At 35.3% G+C, this 22,035-nt stretch overlaps 2 protein-coding genes and 1 non-coding gene across 11 annotated transcripts; all 3 read left to right on the top strand.

Annotated features, from left to right (window-relative positions):
- Positions 1 to 5,457: 5,457 nt before the first annotated feature.
- On the top strand, positions 5,458 to 8,332 carry LOC105948682 (hypothetical protein). Of its 9 annotated transcripts, none has more exons than XR_016031633.1 (5): positions 5,458 to 5,676; positions 5,757 to 5,910; positions 6,836 to 6,881; positions 7,692 to 7,752; positions 8,074 to 8,332. XR_016031633.1 is itself a non-coding variant. In XM_088819188.1 (4 exons), the coding sequence occupies exons 1-3, from the start codon at positions 5,507 to 5,509 to the stop codon at positions 7,709 to 7,711; spliced, it is 309 nt and encodes a 102-aa protein (XP_088675314.1). In that variant the 5' UTR covers positions 5,458 to 5,506; the 3' UTR covers positions 7,712 to 7,752; positions 8,074 to 8,332. The 9 variants fall into 9 exon arrangements, 5 of the variants coding, with proteins under 5 accessions (XP_088675314.1, XP_088675303.1, XP_088675311.1 ...); XR_016031636.1 differs by having other exon boundaries at positions 5,757 to 5,875; positions 8,074 to 8,145; XR_016031634.1 differs by lacking the exon at positions 6,836 to 6,881.
- Positions 6,511 to 6,632, top strand: LOC148772735 (small nucleolar RNA snoR83). The gene has a single exon (XR_016032974.1). It is a non-coding gene; the product is annotated as a small nucleolar RNA snoR83 (small nucleolar RNA).
- A 1,724-nt stretch (positions 8,333 to 10,056) lies between the features above and the next one.
- Positions 10,057 to 13,079, top strand: LOC105948634 (putative late blight resistance protein homolog R1B-17). The gene is given in 2 exon segments (XM_088819201.1): positions 10,057 to 12,832; positions 12,979 to 13,079. A coding segment is annotated over 1 exon segment (2,637 nt). The 5' UTR covers positions 10,057 to 10,190; the 3' UTR covers positions 12,828 to 12,832; positions 12,979 to 13,079.
- The last annotated feature ends 8,956 nt before the right edge of the window (positions 13,080 to 22,035 follow it).

Genomic DNA, 22,035 nt, shown 5'->3' with positions numbered 1-22,035 from the left:
CTCTTCTATCCCTGTTCTAATTATTAATAACTAATAGCAACATAAATTAGCTACGTTCATGCGCTAAATAAGATCAAAATAGAAGAAATAATCGAAGAATTAAACTTGCATAAAAGTAGAAAAAGAGGTTCAAATTACCACATAGGGTTCCAACAAAATCCTAGAATAAAAACTTAGCTACTCATGTTCTCTACGAAAAGCATAATAAAAATACGAAAGTTCATGAAAATCGAAAAATAAAATTAAAGGGAGAACTATGAAGAAGATTCGTCAAGTCTTCGTCTTCGTTGCTCCGTTCTCTTGCTCCTAGATTGCGTGTAAAAAGATTGATTCCTAATTGTGTGCTTTTTGGCCTTTAAATAGGGTGCAAAAATATAAAAGGGCGGTTTCCTTGTGTAATTAAAATTCCTTCACTTGCGCCACTTCGTTGACCCGGACGGCTGTGCGAGAATTCCTCCTTAAATCCGGACAGCCGTCCGGTCTTTAATTCTGCAGATTTTTTGATTTTTCTACTTTTGGCCCACTTTTTCTCCGAATTTGCAGTTTTTACCCCATAAGTTGCCAATTCTGCAATTTGCACCTAAAATACAAATAATAATCATTTTAAGCACCAATCATCGTTAAAACACACCAAAAGCTCCAATTAAAAAGTACAATTAAATGTATAAAATATACACTTAACACAACCCATTAAAACCACTAGCGCCGCACGGTTGGTTTATGAAGGACTAGAAAACGTTGTAAAATATCCTTTTCGAGATCAAAGCAAGAAATCAAACAAGAGACCTGATCATGCTAGGATTAGATCACCTTAAGTTTGGAGTTATTTTGTTGGGCCCAGCCTTATTTGAAGGTGTTTGGGGTTTCGTAGTTGTGGTCTTTTAAATCGGGCTTGTGGTCCAGAAGGTAAATAAATCGTAAGCCCATTGGGCCCATTTGGTCGGTCCAATTAGGCATATGAAGACCTTTGTGTCATCTCTGACATGTCTTGCAAACCAATGAAGATTTTCCGTTAAGAAATGCCCCTGCATGATCCCGATAGTATTTCAAAAGGGCGCCGGGCGGTGACGAGTCAATGCTTCTCCACAATCTTGTTGTTCCGAGAGTGTAAACATTACAAGTGTCCTCATTATGGTCGTCGTTCAAGACCGCCTTATATATATTGGTCGGTGGTTCTGCTAACTCCGAATCCGTAAGTGGTTGTTTTCATATCGGGATTCGGGAGATGGATACACTCGCGAGTGATGGGATTGCACATGCAGATTGGTCGGCTACTCTGCCGTGCAAGAGAAGCAACCCGTTGACTGAACCTATTATATCTGCATTGTAAGTGGGACAAGGGAATAATAATGTACTTCTTTCGAATTCAACGATTTGGTCGTAGTGAAGGTCGTGTTTTGCGAGACGACGGAGTTGGTCCTGGAATCCGAGTATTTTGAATACTCTTTTATTTAAAAAGACGGCTAGACCACCGGCTGATTTAGAGAGATGGGATATTGGCGAACTCGCGAGAGCAGAATAGTTTGAGCCACGACTTGCATACGAGTTTGCAGGCTAAAACGGTTCGAATCGAAAGCCATGAAAAAATTTCGATGATCATTTCCGGTGGTAGATTTGGGATGAATTCTTGCTTGTTTGAAGAAATGTTGGTGATCATTTCTGGCAGTAGATTTGTGATGAACAATTTGATGTCGGAACTCCAAAATTCATCGGCTATATATTACGGCAACGGTCAAAACAAATTCTGGATATAAATATAAGAAAGCTTCCATTAAAAAATTCCAATTACTTCTCATAATCACAAAATACAAAAATTAAAAAAAAAAAGAAATTCAGATATTTTGTGTTTACACTTGTTTATTAGTTTGAATAAGTCCAAGAGAATCCTAGTCTTTAGGATATTTGTTATCTTTCTTTTATTTTTGCCGTTGGACTTATCACTTTTTCTGATTTTCTGTTATATTGTAACATGCTATTTAATAGGCCTAGTTCTGCTTAATTCATAACATTCTGGTATCAGAGCAAGGTTGGGCCTGAAAGAAAGGAGAAATCAAAGCAGCATCTTTTGAGGTTCTTGCCGCAACAAAGAATATGGCAAGTGGCGGGAGTTTTGTGCAGCCAATCATTCCTCGCTTCGATGGTCACTACGACCATTGGAGTATGTTGACGGAAAACTTGTACGGTCGAATGAGTATTGGGAACTGGTAGAAACTAGCTATGTTGAGCCTGAAAAAGGAGGAGAGACTCATACGGAAACTCAACGAAAGAGATTAGAGGAGTTGAAGTTAAAAGATGTGAAAGTGAAAAATTATATATTCTAGGCGATTGATAGAACAACATTGGAAACCATTCTCGTGAAAGACACTTCAAAACAGATATGAGATTCTATGAAGAAGAAATTTAAAGGGAATGCTAGAGTAAAGAGGTCATATTTAAAGGCTCTTTAGGGAGAATTTGAAAATTTTGGAGATTAGAACGAATGGAGAATCAATGAAAGACATCACAGTAGTAGAGAAAATTCTCAGATCATTGACCGATAAGTTCAATTATATTGTCTGCTCGATTGAGGAATCTAATGATATTGATGAACTTCGGAGTTCTCTGATTGTTCATGAACAAAAGTCCCAACGGGCATACCTTCTGAAGTCAGGTTTGGTGGAAGAGGTCGAGGTCGAGGCACATATAGAGGCAGAGGAAGAGGGATAGGTTGTCAATTCTACAACAGACCAACAATATAGTTCCATAACTATTACAAGCTTCGGCATTTCCAATCCGAGTGTCCAAACTTAGATAAAGAAGCCAATTATACCGACTTGGAAGAAGAAGAAGAAGAAGAAGAAGAAGAAGAGATGCTGCTCACGGCATATGTAGAGATGACTAGGGGTGTAAACGAGCCAAGCCGACTCGTGAGCTCGAAGAGCCGGCTCGTAAAAAGCTCGAACTCGGACTCGAGATTTTCGAGCTCGAGCTTTCTGATGAGCCGAGCTCGAGCCGATTTCCAGTTGTTCATGAGCTAGCGAGCCGGCTCGCGAGCCGGATTTATTATTATTTTTTTATTTTTTATATGTTATTTTTATTTAAATAATGTATAATAATGTAAAATATTATAGAAATAAATACAAATATTAAAAATATATATAATTACAATTTAGTTTTTATTTTTTATTTTTTTAAATAATTTTTAATAATAAAATAATAATTAAAAAAATATTTAAAAAAAAAAAAAAAAAAAAGACAATGGGCTCGAGCTCGACAAAATTGACACGAGCTCGAGCTCGAGCCAAAAAAAGAGGAGCTCGCGAGCTCGAGCTCGAGCTCGAGCTCGACAAAATAAACTCGAGCTCGAGCTCGAGCCAGCCAAAAGAGGCGAGCTCGGCTCGAGCTCGGCTCGTTTACACCCCTAGAGATGACCTTGTAGACGCATAAAATTAATTAATTGGTTAATTAAATTAGCCAATTAAATTGTGTCTAAATTAAATTATAATTTATCTTACAATATAAGTTATGGAGATAATTATCAATTAATTATTGGCCAATAGGATTATTTCTTCTCTTCCAAGTTATAAGAGATAAATATCAATTTAAATAGAACCAATCAAATCGCGCCACATCATCAAGTAGGACTCTTATTCTACCACTATAAATAGGGACCCTCTCTACACAATTCAAAACACAACTCAAGAAGGAGAAAAAACGTAGAGAAAATTCTCTCTACAATATTCAAGTCGTTCTTCATCAAATTCAAGGCATTCTTCATCAAATCGAGAGCGTTCTTTAACAAATTCAAGGCGTTCTTCATCAAATCGAGGGCGTTCTTCAACAAATCAAGATCGAAGGAAGATTGAACGATCAAGATCAATGGAAGATTGAAGGGCCAAATCCATCAAGAACTCCAAGATCTTCAAGTCAAAACCCGTCAAAGTTCAGCGTTCGATCCGAGATTCAAGTCGCAAGACCCTTGGAAGACGTTATTCAAATCCAAATCAAATCCGGAGAAGATCAAGTCAACGACCCGTCTCCGAAATTCAAAGTCAATCATATATTTTTCTTGAGAGAATAATCAGAGGATTAAATTAGAGTTTGTAACCCGCAATATTTTATTTTAATCCAATAAATTTATATTTGTGCAAGTTTTTCTTGTTTGTCTAAATCGCAGATAAGAATTTTGTTGCTACAGACCTAACAACGACAATAATTTGAACACTATTTTAATCTTCTAAAGCAAGAGATGAAGTGGCTTGATACTTGTGAAACAAATAAGCAAGCAAATGCTTCTTTTTTCTATGTTGAAAGTATTCCAACATCTTCGAAAGATAACAATGAATCTTGTGACACTGAAGACCGGTCTTTCGGTAAAAAAAAACATCAAAATAACAACTCAAGAGAAAACAACCGAAAAGCAGAACGCAAAACCTCATCTACAGTGCCAAAGCACTTACCAATAAGCGTTGGGAAACAAAGATGCAATGAAACGCAAAAGATGTGCTCAACACGAGAGTCTCATAGCAGTACATGAAAAACAACAAATGACGACGAAGACCTTAAACGTATAGACGGAGTCCGTGTAGAGAATGGGATTAATTATGACGAAAAACACTTGAAATGAAAGAGATTGAGGCAACTTGTTGGGATATGAATTAGATCAGTTTTGCATAAGTACATGTAATTGCATTAGGACTTACTAGATGATAAATGAACTAATAACTTTAACAAAATGACACATAGAAAAGTTTTTTCATTTGTGATACCAAACGTCTTTAAGAACAATCACAAATTCAAACCTATTTCTATCAATGGATAAATATATGAGGACTAGTTAGTTTTGAGCTTCAATATGTCAAGATCCGAGAATCGGTCCGACTTGTCCAACACTAAACTTGAGATATCACTGTCGATTCGAGACTGTCCAATGCTATATATATATAATGAATGTTGTAGTTGTTCGATCAATTTATTTTTAATGAATAGTGAACACTTTAACTGATTACAATTTACCATTACAGAAGAAGATCCGGGTAAGATATGCACTTCCTCGTGAATGAAATAATTCCGATTCTTTCATTTGGTATTTTAGCCTAAATTCCTTGCCTCCTCAATACTCAACCGAATCAATTTTTTTGCCGATTGAATGCATTTCTAATGTCCCATATTTAGTAATGCCCGAGCTCTTTCTTCTGTATCGAGGATCTTCGAAATAAGCAAGTATACTACACTTGTCTAAATACTACATCTCATAAACATACTTCTTGGGATTTCCTTAATCTAAGATTTTTTTTTTTTATAATTAAGGCCTTTTTGGTATTTTCCCCAACTTTCTGTATGTAATTAAACTGAAAAACATGTAATCGGTCACAAAAGTAATTTTTGCAGACTCATGGGGCCTGTGAATGAAATATCTTACTTCTATAGGGACCGTATACTAATTTAAATAAAACCCTAAACCCTACAATCTTTTATCCAACTCTTTCATCCCCATTTTTTATTATCATCGATCTTAATTTCAGCAATGGCGTCCAGATGCAGCCGAATTTTCCAGAGATCCGCCATTTCTACACTCAAATCCGCCATCTCCAAACAAGCTTCTTCCTCCTCCAGATCAGCCACGGCGGCGCCGACGAGGCCCCCTCTCCCTTCCAAATCATCTCCGTCTCCCATTCCTAGATTCTCTCTCTCCAGGTACCCCTAATTTCCGCAGTTCTTTTTTCCTATTTATTGTAAATTTTCTTCAGCAATAAAAATGAAAAATTGGGTGTCAGGACACCGTCGGAGTTGGGCGGCGTGGCGTCGATGCTGCCGCTGCACAGCACGGTGGCTAATGCGAGGATGACGTCATGTCTGAGCACATCATCTCGGAATTGCCGGGCTCTTTCTCAGGGTACACTCTGCTGCACTTCTCCAGATCTCTAGCTAGTATGTCTTTAGTTTTTTTTTTTTTTTTTAACTTCTCAGTTTTCTTATCATAACTTTTGTGTGGTTACCGAAAATGTGTCCAAGATTGCTGCTTTATTTGTTATCGACATCTTATTGTCGTAGAATGTTAGTATAAGAGAATTTATCGAAAGCTGTGTTTTGATTTTGGAAGATTAAGTGAAGTAACTGAAAGTTGGAATCGAGGCCACACGTCTGGACTAACTGAAATTACGTGTTGCACGAATATGAAATTTGATGTCTAAGTTTTCATACCGGTAACTAAATCTTCTTAAAATTGATGCTTGCTTCATGCTTGACTATGCGTTTTTTCTCGTATATTTTGCTTGCTTTAAAGAGTGATTCTGTGATTTAATCCACAAGAATCGATTACTCGTGTGAGTAGTCGTTTTAAGTAAGCTTTTTTGTGTGTGCACTAAAATAGTTTACCATGATTGATTGACCTTCATTCATCCTGTTCCAATCGTACATCGTCTGCATACAATGCTTAAATACCGTTTCAATTTCTCTAGCACAGTGCGTGTGAATCAACTTACTTTTAAATACACTTACATATCCAGAAAGTAGAAACGTGCCTTCATAATCCCAAATAAGCTCGATCGTGTTTATTTGATTCATGGGAGGCCGAGATTAATCACGGGAGTTCGCTGATAGCACCTCTCTATTTTCCAGGAGGTGTTTCAATAGTACCTCACCATATATACACTGCTTGCATATTTCTTTTACCTCTAAAGTTAGCCTTATTCCCATTTTTAACATCATAAAAAAAAGTGAACTTGAATTGTAAAGAAGTAAAAGAAGCTGATTTTGAATATTGTCTAGCTTGTTAGCGATCGATTTGGGTCGTTTTTTTTTTGGGTGGACGGTAAAAATTAGCAATCTAACTGGAATATTTTAATTCCTGCAGGCACATGAGTTTCCAAATGCTTGAAAGAAATACAAGAATTTGCAAGGTGTCCTATTATGATTTAATGCATAACACTCATGTATAGATAATATGCGTGCTACGTTTCTAGGCAACTAGTTCATTGGATCTACATGAAGGAAAATAGACTCCAATCCTGCTAATGATTTAAATTTCCTATGTCAAACAATTTCTTGAAAAATAACATAAATCGCATTTATCGTTTTATCATCACACTGACTTTAACAATTTCTCATTTCATTTTTTCAGTTGAGTAATATATAAGGTGTATAATTGAGTGCCATTAAATGTTTGTTTTTTATCTGATTGTTTTTTATATTTCTTTTTCTTTGGGAGCCTACTTCATAATTGGGATATTTCACATTTGTTTTTCATTATTCAATCTTTGTGATGACTTAATATGTGAAATAAACTATATTTTTTGGGTGAATTCAGTATTAAACTTGAGCATGTAATGTTCCTATTTGTGTAGTCCTACCTTGTGTAAACGAAATCCACAGCTGTACCTCTCTGCGCACAAAATTGCCGTGCAGTAGCGGTTATACCTTTTTATTTGTTGACAAAGGAACCCGCAGTTGTACCTTTCTGAATATACAGTAGGTCAGCTGATCTTAAAGCAGTTTTTTGTCACAACTTATAGTCCCCTGATTCATTCTGAGTGTTGATGGGAATTCCTGAATTGCTATTTAAATATGAACTAGATCGAAATATTCGAGTTATCCGACTGAAAATTCTCAGTTCTTGAATATGGTCTCGATTATTTTTGTTGTTTGGATTGTGTGTTGGGTTAAACATTTAATTAACAAACATGGTGACACATAGTTCTCCTTTTCTCCAGATGAAACCGATGGAACGTGAGAAATGTTTGCAGCAAATGTGGCTTAGTCATCTGCTCTAGAGTTGGTTCCCAACATATTTTCAGTTATATTTCATGTCGTCTTGTTAATCCTCAGCTATTGACTATTGGGCGGTTTTTTTTTTATCGCATAGCACTTGTATGGAGGCTAAGTTCTTGCTTATCAACAAACTTTAGATGATCATATCGTAGTAATTTCATTATCTTCGATTAGGGCCATCTGTTTTTTTTTTTTTGTTTTCTTTTCTGTTCAAATGTAGATAAATGAATATCCAGTTTTTTTGCTTTTTTTTTTGAGGGAAAATGAATATCGAGTTATTGTCCTCGTATCTGATACAAGTTTCTTTGTTGTTTGTTGTATTAGAGCTAGGTCTGTCTGTTCCGAGGTGACAATCGTAGCAGATTTGCAGAGTTATGTATCTTCTTCATTTGAGTGGAAGAAAGGCAGGGCATACTTTCAGCTGGAGTTTCCTAAACATTAATATAAACTCATTCTAGTGTACTTAAAACAAAGTTTTTTTTGTTCTACTTTGATTGCCTGGAAATACTATTTTTTTTTTTTTTTTTTCCAGTTTATGGTTTTAACTAATATCCATATTCTCTAGCAATGGAGATCATTCTTTCTTTGGTCCTATCTTTAATCTTGGCTATTTTATTATTTTCTACCCGTAATACGAGGCAAATAAAATGGCATATCATTGTGCAATAATTTGTTATGTTAGATGCCTCTATTGGGTTGTGCAATTCTTCGATCGTTCTACTCCAGTGCATTGGATTATGATTGTGCTGGCGGAGATTTGGTGTTATAGTAATAAGAAAAAAATGGCTGTAAAATAGGAGATAAAAAAATTATATATACAAATAAATTAATTTAACTTTATAAATATGCCATTAGGTTACACTAGCATTTCTTTATTTTATATATATCTTGAAATTCTAAAGTGACATTTAATATGGAAATCAAATTATAAAAAATGGGCTATCAATGAGAATCCCCTCTAGTGTTTGTTTTTCTTAATAAGAATGGATCAACCACATTTTCACTCCGTATTAGATCCACTATTTTTTGTATACTAAAAATACCCCTCTAGAAGCCACGACGCAAGTAAACAAAAAATTGATTTTAATTAGATTGAATCAAACACATTTTACCAACATTACCAACATTATTAGGAGAGTTGGTGCCTAACCTTATCAATAGGGTAAAAAGGTCTAGTGTTCGAGTCCCCTCTCTTGCTAGTAATTCTCTGCACCAATGGATCAAAGTACACCTCCTTACCTCTACCCCGAAACAAGGGAGCACCCCGATAAGTGAGAGGGAAATCTTGAACTTTACAGTATGTAATATCAATGACCTGATAGATGTTTTGAGGGGGAAAATTACAATTTATGTCCCTAAACTTTACCACTAAAACGATTTATGTCCTCAAACATTTCAATCCACGAAATATGTCCTCAAACTTGCCACTTTTGATCACTTTATGTTCTGCCGTTAACGTCGGCAGTTAACTTCGACGGAAATAGCACGCGTGGCTCACGTGACGTCTCTGTGGCCGTTAAATGTCGAGTTGTACAACACCCAGTGCCTACTTAGCTGACAAAACGTGATGTGGAGCGACACGTCATTCTTCTCCCCTATTTTTATTCTAAAATCCTTAATTCTCCAAAACCCATTTCGAAAATTGCAGAATTGTCTTCTCAAGTTTTTGAATCCTTAGCTTGTGTATATATATAACAAATCAGAAATCATAAAATCCACTTTTTTTAAAATTCATCTTTTGGCCGGAAGTAAATTGGCAGGTCATTAATAAAACACAATTCTACTTTGGTGAATTCTATTTTAACAATACACAATGCGTATTGTTAAAAGTCCATTTTTATGTAGTGTTGAAAGTTGAAGGCACCTGAGAGGGACATGTCATTTTCCATCCATCTTAACTTAATAAATAAAAGGCGGACAATTTCTGTCAAAAAATGGCATGATTAAGGACTAATATTGTAACTCTAAAATGTTTAGAGAGAATTTAAAAAAAAAATGGATAAAGTAGGAGGACGTAAAATGTAATTTTCCCGAGTTTTTACTATCGTACTTATGGTAAATTATTGGAATTATTTTGTTTGATCTAAAACTTCTACAAAACTAGCATTTTCACCCTAGCGATGCACGAGAACCCTTTCAAACTAAAATTTCATAGATGCTACACAATCGTCTATATAAATATAATTGAGTGATAATTCAATAAGATTAGCTGCAAAAATTGACTATTTGGATAATTTAGTATTAATATTGTGACTTTGGGACATTTCGAATAGAATAAATATCTTTGAGACTTTTTGGATGTTTTGACTTTTTTTGTATTATTTTGGAAAATGCAAGTTTGGTGCTATTTACCACTGCATCTTGTGTTCTTGGGCATTACACGCTTATCCTGTACTAAGAGAGAGAGAGAGAGAGAGAGAGAGAGAGAGAGAGAGAGAGAGATGGCTTATGCTGCCATACTTTCCCTTAGTCACACAATTCAGCGGCTTCTCAACAATCTCGAAACCAAATATCTTCTTTCCTACTTAGAAACGAAGCTTATCCATGATGATCTCTTTGACTGGGGATTCTTTCTGGAAACAATGGAGCCCCTTAATAGCATCAATATAGCTTCCGAAAGCCGAGTCGGAGATGCGTTACGAAAACTCGAACATCTGATCGACTCGCATATATCGGATCGATTAGTTCTTCTTTCTGATCAATCTGCAAGCATGGATGATCATAACACCAGTTTCACTTTGTTGCTCTCCCAACAACTCCCAAAAGTCAAAGAAGAAATTATTTCGTTTCTCGCAGCAACTTTGTCGAACATGAATGACAAAGACCAACAACAACAGAGGTATTCTTCTTCTTCTTCTTCTTCTTCCTCGTCTTCTTCGTATTCTGAACAACAAAATCTTCTAGTGGGGTTGGATGACCAAATTAGAACACTAAAAAGATGGATATGGAGTCCCCAAGCCGACCTCGTAGTTGGATCAGTTGTGGGCATGTCCGGCATCGGTAAGACGGCTCTCGTTAAACATGTTTACAACGATCCACGTGTTGCGGAGGAGTTCGAAATTCGTTTGTTTGTGCAAATCGGCCCACAATATAACCGATTGGAAGAAATTCTGCTGTGTGTTCTCAATCAACTTGGCGTCACCCCCTCTGACGACGACGCAGTACTTGACGAAAACATCGATTATGTGAATAATCAATTGTCGGAGGCTTTATCTGGCAAAAAGTATCTCATTGTGTTAGACAACGTATGGATTGATACTCAAGTCTGGGTTAAGCTACAATTTAGTGCTTTTCCATATGACGAAAAAGTTAGTGGTTTTCCAGATAACGGAAAAGGAAGCCGCGTCATCATCATATCTCAGATCCGAAACGGTGATGCAGCCAGGGTTATCGTATTACCATTGCTGAAAGAAGAAGAAAGTTGGAAACTACTTCATCAGACAACATTTGGTAATAGTGACGAGAAGTGCAGTCGAGAACTTGAGAAAATCGGAAAGAAGATTGCCAAAAACTGCGAGGGGCTCCCTGCGGCAATTATACAGGTCGGAGAGAACCTGCGTGGAAAATCCTTTCAAGAATGGAAGGCGTTATCAGAAAAGGAAGACCCACTCGTCATCACAAGAGATGACCACACACCCCTCTCAAAGTCGCTATATTTAACCTACATGATGTTGCCTCAATATCTAAAGCTATGCTTTTTGTATATGGGTGTGTTCCCGAAAAATTATGTGATTTATCGATCCAAGCTCTTCAAATTATGGATTTCTGAGGGCTTTCTCATTCCATATAGGTTTCTTAACGAAGAAGAAACTGTCGGAAAGTACTTGGATCAACTTATTCGCTAGAGTGTTGTTTTGAGCGAAAAAGATACATCTTTAACTTTTTCACCTAAGAGTTGTAGATTGCATTTCACCTTTCGGAGTCTATGTGTTAACGAAGCTAAGAGTGAAACATTTTTCCATATCCTGAAAAAGTACACGGATTGTACTCCTGAGAACTTGAGAAGCCAACAACGTCTGTGCGTCCACAATAATGTTGTTCTTGCTTTCACACAAGTTCATGAGTGGATGGAATCGGTTTCAGATGCACGATCTCTTCTTTGTTTTGGTCCAAAACAACAATATCCAATAGAGTTGCCCTTGTGTTTTAAATTGCTCAAGGTACTAGATGCACTTGCCATCCGCTTCTACGAGTTCCCACACCATGTACTTGCATTAGTTCACTTAAGGTACCTTGCCATCACGTGTGACGAAGTGCTCCCCAACTCCATATCCAGACTGTCGAACCTTGAAGTATTGATTTTCTGTCATCATCATAACATCAAAATGTCGAATAATAATCCGGTTTATCTACCTATAGAGATCTGGAACATGCATAAACTAAAGCAACTTTACTGCAAGGGCTTTGACCTGCCAACTCCTCCTCTCAGTGATTCTTATCTTGAGAATCTTTTAACAGTTTCAGGTGTGAGCGTTCACAGTTGTACCATTGAAGTGCTTTCGAGAATCCCCAACCTAGAGAGAGTTGCCGTTCAAATTGAGTCGGCACATGACTCAATCGAAACTTTCAGTTTTTTCGGTCATTTTGCCTCTCTCTATCATCATTTTAAGTCGTTTAAATGCATTGTTGTAAATCCTAACCTCAAGTCTCAGATTGTTCCTTGTGTTCCGAATTTTCCTGTGGCCATTACGAAGATAAGTCTGAGTGGATGTGGATTGCCGTGGAAGAATATGGGAGTGATTGCAACATTACCATATCTTGAAGTGCTCAAACTGCGATGGTATGCTTTTTGCGGCCCTGTGTGGAAAACGAGTAACGGACAGTTCCCCAGCCTTCAGTTTCTGCTGCTAGAAGACTTGGATATAAAGCACTGGGAATCCGGCGATGAAGAATTCCCACATATGTACCATGTGATTGTTAGGCATTGCTACAAACTGGAAACCATCCCGAAATTGAAATTGAAGTACGTCAACGTAGAGGTGGATTATTGCAGCCTATCCTTTGAAAAGAAAATGCGCGAGCGACAATCCATTTTTGGTACTGGAGCCAAAATACGTTCTTCATGTACCGAGATCTAGTGAAGGTAATCAATGTGATTTTTTTTTTAATGGTGAATTCAATGGTATCTTTTGGTTAAATGCAGATAAATGATTATCCAGTTATTGTTGGTATTTTCTTGCATAGGGGTTGTACTTGTATCTGATACCAATTTATTTGTTGTATGAGCAGATATGCAGAGTTATCTATCTTATATGTGAGTGGAAGAAAGGCAGGGCATACTTTCAGCTGGAATTTCCTACACAATAATATAAACTCATTACAGTTTATTTTCGGTTACTGAAATTGTTGTCCTGTATTTGAATTTTTTTTGACCCTTGTGAAGCCTTTTAACTTTGTAACTAATTTAACTAATCTTCCCTTATTCATCATGTTATGAATCGAGTGAGATTCATAATTCTGGAATTCCATTGCGATTACATAGAAGTTGTCGATTGATAACAAGAAACATAGATGAATAACGAGAAGAACTAATTAAGGTTACGATAACTACAGCTAAAGCTAAGCTATAATCTCATTTCTTTGCTTATCCTCAATAATGTACCCAGCCTTCCTTTTTATAGTACAACGACTAATAAGCCAATACGACGTAGTTTTTCCCAAATCAAAGATAGATGAAAATGTAAAATTAAAGACCGCGTTTCTTGAAACCCTCGAAAAGTCTGGATTTCGACATAGCTTTTTGCTTGGTTCAAGAGTGATAACTTGTACCATTAAATTGCATATTTCTATTTAGGCTTTAGGTAGCCTTCCAATTTTAATATTATAATAAAGTGAAGTTGAATTGTAAAGAAGAATTAATTAAAATAGGCTGATTTTGAATATTATCAAGCTTGTTAGCTAATTAATTTCCTAGTTACTGAAATTTGTTTTGTTATGGTCCTGCATTGTTGAAATTAAGTTGAATTTACTTAGATGAGAAAGCGTTCAGTAAAACCAACACTTCAAACTATTCGTATTTAAACTCATTTATTTTTCTTCTTATTAAAAATTTTCTTCAAAGAAAAAGGCATAAAAAGTTTACCAATATTGGAAGATAATTTTGCATTTTTTTCCTCTCAACTTCCTTCGTTAGTCAGAAAGTCGTATTCACGTTTTTTTTTTTTAAACCTGAAGGGGTCTTGCAGTAACTATACATAATTTTATGGGAGATAAATGTAATTTATAAAAACTAATCACACCAGGTGTAACATCTAATTCGCGTTACATAGGTAGTTATACAAAAAATTCAAAAAAGTAAAAAGAATAATCACAAATAAATAAATAAATGGCCAATCAGAAAATAAAAATAACGAAAATATAGATGGATGTGGTAGAATCCAAAGACTGGACACAAATCTAAGACCCCATTATTATAGGGTGTGTGATTTTCCATCATTTATTATAGACACTCAACTCTCAACCATCCATTTTTAGAGCAAATCTTTCTCTAACTCAAAAATTAATGAATCATCCTAGAATCCAAACAAAAAAGAAAAAAAAAACCCTGAAAAATGAAACTAAAATTTTCATTTCACAATGGCTATATACACATATATGGTTCTTTCACCAAGGATTTGAATTTGTGTAGATTTGTTGGGAGATTTAATTTAAAAAAAAAAAAAAAAAAAGAGGAACAGGGCCAGCAGCTATTAAAGAAGGGGATATATATATATATATATATATATATATATGCATGCATAAGCAAAAAAAATATAAAGGTTGAAAGAGAGAGCTTTCATGTTTCAAAAAACTCTCCAACAGAAAAGGGAAAAAAATGAAAGGATGGGATAATTTTTCGTCGAGTAAACGGGAAATAATCGAAGATATATATAAATGTTTGCAGCGAATGTGGCTTAGTCATCTGCGCTAGAGTTGGTTCCTAACATACTTTCGATACCTATATGTTAAATAAAAGGGGCCCAAATGTTTATTTGGCCCAAAATTGCTAACTCACTTTGTGCAGCCCACTTTTTAGGTGTCGGCCCATGAGATCACTTAAAGCTCAAGTAGATCCTATATATATATATATATATATATATATATATATATATATATATATATATATATATATATATATATATATATATATATATATATATATATAAGATATTTTGACCTATAGCCCTAAATCTAAACCTAAGGGCAATTTTGTCAATTACTATTTATGTAGTTTTTATTTTTTTTGCTTTATTAGATTTTTAGTTAGGCAGTTTTATTTACATTTTTTTTCCTTTTTATTGAAATATTTTTGGGTGGTTTTTCTAAATTTCAAGATTAATAGGCACAAAACAAAAATTTCCCACAATAACGTAACCCACCACTCTCAAATTAACTTCCCACAATAACATAACCCACCACTCTCAAATTAACTTCCAACAAATAAACCACCTACTATCATCCCAACTCGGTCATTCCTCATTCTTCCTACTTTTTTGCTCTCATTTTTCCCCCAATTCATTAATAGTTTTCTTACCATCTTCTGCATTATTTTATTCGACTTAATTTCCCCCCCAAAAAAGACTATCTCCCATAGACAGTTTTGCTTCAAAACTTTGCATGGAGTTTTGATCTCTTTGATCTCGACTTTCCTGATTTTCGTCATGCTGTTATATATACATCAAGATTAGGGGGTGTTTGCTATTGGTAGTGGATGAATTCATTTTTTTTCTTCTTCATATTGCGATGAAGTTTACAATCAGCAATGGCCAACGTGTTTAAACTAAACTTGAAAATGAGTGAGCCATTTCAGTTATATATCTCCTTCGTGTTAATGTCGAGAAAATGTTTATCCATATATATATTTTCCAAATAATTTTAAATTCCATAGCAATTATTTTTTTACAGAATTTATCTTCAATGTTTGCTGTTATTTTTTCAGCAATACCGTCCGAAGTTGTAGCAAAAAACTTTAATATATGAGGAGAAGGTATTTTAATCACTCAGGTTATATATTTTTAAGTTAATTATCATTATTTAAGTTATCAATCGTATGAATACATGTTTCGTTAATAGTAAATTTTATTCCAAGTTTTTTTTAAGATTAAGTTTCACGTTGAATGTCGACCATTAACTATATGACATGTGTTATTTTGATTACAAGTGTTTGATGCCATGATTTATCGAACACCTTTAGTATCAGTGTTGATGTACAACCGCAGGTGATGGGCTATGGAAGCCTTGATCTTCGAAGAAATTTAATTTCGGGTAAAGTGATTTTCTCTCTCTCATTTATCATATTCCAATCTTCAATTATTATGTTAGAATTTTGTTGAAGGACCATTGTTTTCAAAATTAAAATAAGGTGTGAAAGTGAATGTATAGATTGTATTTCTTAGAGTTGGCTCTCCTATGAAGTATGTTTGGTAGTCTTCGTCATTAATTTATTTATTTATTTTATTTTGAACAATCAAATCTCTGTTTTTCAACTGAAATGCACGGGATTTTTGCAACTGCTCAAGAGTTATCCATCCGAGAACTAATCAAACTCATCAATCACTCTTTCCATCAGTGTGAAGAGAAGATGAAAATTGAGTAGAAAAATCTTGACGAGATGGAACTACAAAACTTGAAACTTGAGGAGAAGTTGCAGCATGAATGAGAACAAGTGCGAGGAATTGAAGAGATGATTACCAGGATGATTGAGGAGAATTGCTCTTCTCTTGGTCCCGCGGGCAGGTTGATTGAAGCATGCCGCTAACATAAGTGCTTCCTCAAGTGCCCACTAGGCACCACATTGTTATGCTTAACCATATATAGTTTACGACTGAGACATTGTGCATAAAGAGTGAAACCACTACAACAAAATTCTATTTGCTTGTGTGGTTTAATGTATTCTTTTGTTCGGTGGAGTTGGTTGTGATACTTTTATTTTCATAGTTTGGAATATCACATAACATGTTCTTCGTATTAGCCAGAAGAAACTAAAGTTGAGAATCCCACTACGGTATTAATCTTCTTTTGTGATAAATCTAATTATTTATGCCCATTATTTTGCTATAGTTCTTCTTAGAACGTGAATATTGTTTGGCGAAATACCAGCAGCAACGTCGTTAGGTCATGCAAATAGTTGTTTACTACTATTGGATTTTTTTTCTTGCATACTCTAAGATTAAATTTTTCAAAGACAACGGAAGGAAGATATTTGAAATGGATTTGATGAAATTTGCCTATTTGTTTTGTTTATGTTTTTTTTTTCTTTTCTTTTTGATTTTTTTCAATTTGATTAGAATTGCATATCAAATAGAAAATTTGGAGCCTACTATTCACACTAGGCACAAAAAGTTATTACACGATATTTGTTTTCTTTATAATGTTCTTCCAAAACAACTAACCGTGGCACAAAACCTATTTCAACAATCGGATTTATGATATTTTCTATTTATGATCCACTGAGCCAGTGTTTGATTTCCGGCGATCAAATGAAATCTATTTGCAACATTTATAAATTATTTAATGTGTTCATTACTCAATTTTTTCTAGGCATTTGTTCTTTACTTTGTTATTTGTTAATTTTGTACTGAATCTAATTTTGGTGCTCCTATTTCTCATGTGATATTATCTGAAGCAACTGGCAGCTTCTTCTAATTGACGAGAGAGATGTCACAACAAGAAATATTAAGACATTTGTAAGAGTACATAAAGGTTAATCAACTTGAGGTATACAAATAAATAATTTTGTTTCTTTTTTTTGTTTAAAAAATAAATATAAACTTGATGTCATTAAGACATGTCTTTATTTTTCAGGCTACATGTTTTGATTTGAAACAAAGCATAAAATGTGCATATTTGTACAGAGGTTGTGGATAATGAAATACATCTCCCTACCGGCCAAATCTTTCGACGTTGTATCGTTCTTCTTTTGTTCATTGTGTTTATATACATGATTGACTACCCTTCAACCTTCTACGATTATTGAAAAGTATTTTGGGATCATCATTTGAGTCTTTTTTTAGGGTTTCACCACCCATGAAAATATATTGTAATCCTCACTTTTGTTTTTTTATTTCAAGTATTATTGTGTGTAGATTTATGGGATATTTGAATAAAAGAAGGACAGTTTGTTATAAATTCAATCAATTCAATTGTTTTTTTGTTGATTTTGATGTCCCTTCTTTTCAATAATTGATTTTCATTTTGTTTGATTTGCAGCACTAAGATTCGAGTGTTACAAGATTTGTGCTAAATAATATATCTTTTCGTCTTATATCCTTAGAATAGCAACTTAGCGGAGGAAAATTATTTTTAGCTGTCGTATTATTGTGGCATGTAATTGTCTTATTCTTCTTCTTATATATTCTCCTATTTTGCTGCTTCATCTTGACTATTTTATTTTATCTTTATTTTTGTGTTCGTTTCATAATGTTTGTTGCTTATTTGAGATCTATTCTCTGCTATGCAACATAATATATGTTGATACTATAAATTATTATTGTATTGACAATGTACAATACTCTTCTTTCAGTCTCTAATATTTTCAATTTATTTTTTGATAACGTTGTTGTACATTTATTTCACGATTATTAGTTTGTGCTTTGTTAAATGTTTTATTTCTTTATGGAATAAGTGAAATAAGGTAACATAATTGTTTGAATTTTACAACTAAATATTTTAATATTATTCAATAATTTTTTTATTATAATTTTTATTGTCATGTATTTAAATAATTATTTTCTTCCGTTTTGCAATGCCACTCGTGCAGCGCACGGGTATGGTTACTAGTATATACATCTCTTCTGCAGCTGTATGGGTATATATACATCTCTTCTGCAGCTGTCGGAGATTCGGTCGATTCTCTTTCCTTTCTTGCTGCAGCTGTATGGGTATATATACATCTCTTCTTGAAGATGAAGCGTACCACGAAATATTCCCATCTTCTACCTTCTTGTCTCAAATCTCTCTGTGGTGAGTGGTTTCGTGACCTGTGAGTGAGGGTAACAGATCTGGGGAAACACTGTCTGTGTGAGTTTGATTCATTGGGGTTTTGGGTTGGGTTGAGACTACAGTTGGAGTGAGGCTGAGATCTGAGCACTTGGGTGAAGTTCTGACGGCTGGGCGTGATCTGTGAGCTTGACACCGGGAGTGTGCTGGCTGCCGCCGACTGGACTCCGGACGTGGACACGGAAAACGAGGACTGAGCCGTTGCTGTGTCATATTCTCCACCGGAGCTGAAAACGGGCAGATTTTCAGATCTGCCCCAGATTAGTTCTTTTTTTTTATTATTATTATTATTTCTATAATTTAGTTGTTAAGTCCTAATTCCCTTCCCCTTAGTCTTATTAAATTTTGTAATTCATTTGATTAAAGGTCTGTAATATTAATGCTATTTGAACGGCCACCCAACAGTGGTACCAGAGCATCGTCAAGTTGGGGGTGCTCGTTCAAATAGGGCGTACGGAAATCCAACCGGATTCCGCTCAGGTATTGTACTCTAAACCCCCTATGGTTGGGATTTAATTTTCTGCTGTGATTGGTACTGCCTTATTTTTAGATTTTGTGGTCTGTGAGCCACTTTATGTGATTCGTGGTCTGTGAGCCACTCTGTGTGTTCTATTGTGGTCTGTGTGCAACTCTTGCTTCTGTGTGAACATTATTCTTCCGCTGCATATATATAAACTGCTCACTTATATATATAAAAATTAAAGAGTGGTATAACTTGGATTCTCAACCTCATTTGACCGGACCGCAAGTGCCCTGGAATCCTGTGAGGGAGGGTCTCCAAGATTGCCTATCCTTGTTGCATATGCACTTATCCCATTTTTGGCTTATTGTGAAAAATTGGTCTAATATCTGGCTTTGTGCTGAAATTTGTATCGCTGCCATGTCTGTCTATTCTATGGCTCCTTTTGATGGTAAGGGTGATTTTTCTATTTGGAAACAGAAAATGAAAGGTGTGTTAATTCAACAAAGATGCTATGTGGCTATTGATGAATCTTATGCTGCTGAAACTAGTGCTTCTAAGAAAATAGAACTTGATGAACTTTCTTATTCTGCCATTATATTGAATCTTTCTGACTCTGTGATTAGAAAGGTAGGTATGCATGATTCTGCTAAAGGTATGTGGGATAAATTAGACGAGCTATACACTGAAACTTTTCTGCCCTCAAAATTGGTTTTACTCGAAAATGTTTTTAGATTCAAATTGTATCTAACCAAAGATATTGATTAGAACATAGATCAGTTTATAGATTAGTTCAGGATATTATACTGACGGGAGACAAAAGTATTGATAACTATACTCCCATTGTTTTGTTAAATGCAATCCCTGATTCTTATAACGATTTGAAATCTGCTATTAAGTATGGCATGGATAATATTTCTCTTGACACTGTCATAAACGATTTAAAGAGTAAAGAACTGGATTTGAGAGTTAACAAAAGCAATAAGAATTTTGGTGAGGTAAACTTTGTTAGAAGAAGGCAGCAAAACCGATTTTCAAATAAGCCTTCCTCGATCCACTAACCAAAATGTTTCTCAAAAAGGTTCTCATCAAAAAAAAATTCAAAAGAAAAAAGGGCAGGGGCAGGAGTAAGTCAAAAACTCGTGTTAACAATCGTAAGTGCTATAATTGTGGTGAACCTGGTCATTGTGCTCAGAACTGTACTAAGTCTAATAAGCACTCTAATGATTAGCATGGTAATCATGTTTCTGATAATAATCTTGGTGATGTGTTTATGCTTGGTGAACATGTTTGTGTGAATTATGTGCTATCATCTCTAGGTGTAAATGATTGGCTTTTAGATTCTGCATGCTCACATCATATGACTCATATGAAACATATTTTCTCCCACTATGAATCATTGAATAACTGCAATGAGACTATGGCAGATGGCACAAAACGCCAAATTCATGGAATTGGAACTGTTTGCTTAAAGTTTGAAACATGTTATGTGTTAACTTTGCAAAATGTGCGTCATGTTCCTAATATAAGTGAAAATCTGATTTCATGTGTTATCTTAGAAGATGATGGGTTTCATGGTGGTTGGGGTAATGGTTGCATGAAAATTATGAGGGGTAATCTGCTATGTTTTAAGGCCATAAGAATGCAAAATATGTATGTATGTCATTCTGAATCATCTGCTTCTGTGAATGCTGTCCAAAGTGATCTCTCTATTCTATGGCATAATAGACTAGGTCACATTAGTAACAAAGGTCTCAGTATTCTGCATAACAATCACTATTTTGGCAATGATAAAGTGTATGAGGTTACTATGTGTGATTCTTGCATCGTTGGAAAGCAAACTCGTGTTTCTTTTCAACCAACCCCTTCCCCCAATCCCTCTAAATGTTCTGATATTATTGAGTATGTACATGCTGATGTATGGGTCCTGTCAGTGTTCCTACACATGGTGGGAACCGTTACTTTCTGTCCTTAATTGATGATTTCTCTCGTAAGGTGTTTGTCTTCATGTTGAAACAAAAATCTGATGTTATTGATAAGTTCAAAACATGGAAAGTTTAGATTGAGAATCAAACAGGAAAACGGATAAAAACCCTTAGGACAGATAACGGTACAGAATTTTGTAATCAAGAAATAGATGCTATGTACTCTGAATCTGGTATTAAAAGGCACAACACTGTTCCTTACTCCCCTCAGCAAAACGGGGTGGTTGAACGTATGAATCGAACTCTTTTAGAGAGGGTTCGAGCCATGCTCGCCACTTCGGGTTTACCAACTATATTTTGGGGTGAGGCTGTTTTGACTGCCACTTATTTGATTAATAGATCTCCCTCTGTGCCTTTAAATGGTGATTTGCCTGAATGTGTTTGGTCGGGTAAAAAGGTTGATTTGTCCAACTTATGTGTTTTTGGTTGTGCTGCATTCATGTATCATAAAAGTGATAAGCTTGGACCTCGTTCTGTGAAATGTGTTTTCTTGGGTTATCCTGAAGGGGTTAAAGGTTATAGACTTTGGGTTAAAGGGGAACATGGCTATAAAACTGCTATTAGTCATGATGTGATTTTTAATGAATCTGAATTTCCTTGCCTTGTTGTTCATAATGCTATGAATTCAGAGGCTGCTCCAAATGAGGTGGAGCTGCCTACTGTTAAATCTGAAAATGTGTCTGATATTGAATCTGAAATACTTGAAAGTTTGCATGACCAAAATGTTGAACACGACTTGCCTAATATGGATGACTTGTCTGATTATCAACTTGTTAGAGATCGACCTAGACGTGAAATGCTAGGCCTCCATAACGTTTTGATAGCTTTCATCTTGCTTCTCATGTTTTCAATGTTGCATCTATA

Source organism: Erythranthe guttata, chromosome 1 (assembly GCF_056151865.1).
Source record: "Erythranthe guttata isolate IM_541 chromosome 1, IM_541, whole genome shotgun sequence".
In the NCBI taxonomy this organism is placed as follows: Eukaryota; Viridiplantae; Streptophyta; class Magnoliopsida; order Lamiales; family Phrymaceae; genus Erythranthe; species Erythranthe guttata.
The sequence above is the reverse complement of the archived record's forward strand: the minus strand, read 5'-3'. Positions and strand labels throughout refer to the sequence as shown.

What these genes read in the sequence shown, in the direction of transcription:
- LOC105948682 (XM_088819182.1), top strand. Translation starts at nt 5,507, where the DNA reads ATGGCGTCCAGATGCAGCCGAATTTTCCAGAGATCCGCCATTTCTACA. An exon ending in CCTAGATTCTCTCTCTCCAG is followed by an intron (nt 5,677 to 5,756) that starts GTACCCCTAATT and finishes ATTGGGTGTCAG; the next exon opens with GACACCGTCGGAGTTGGGCG.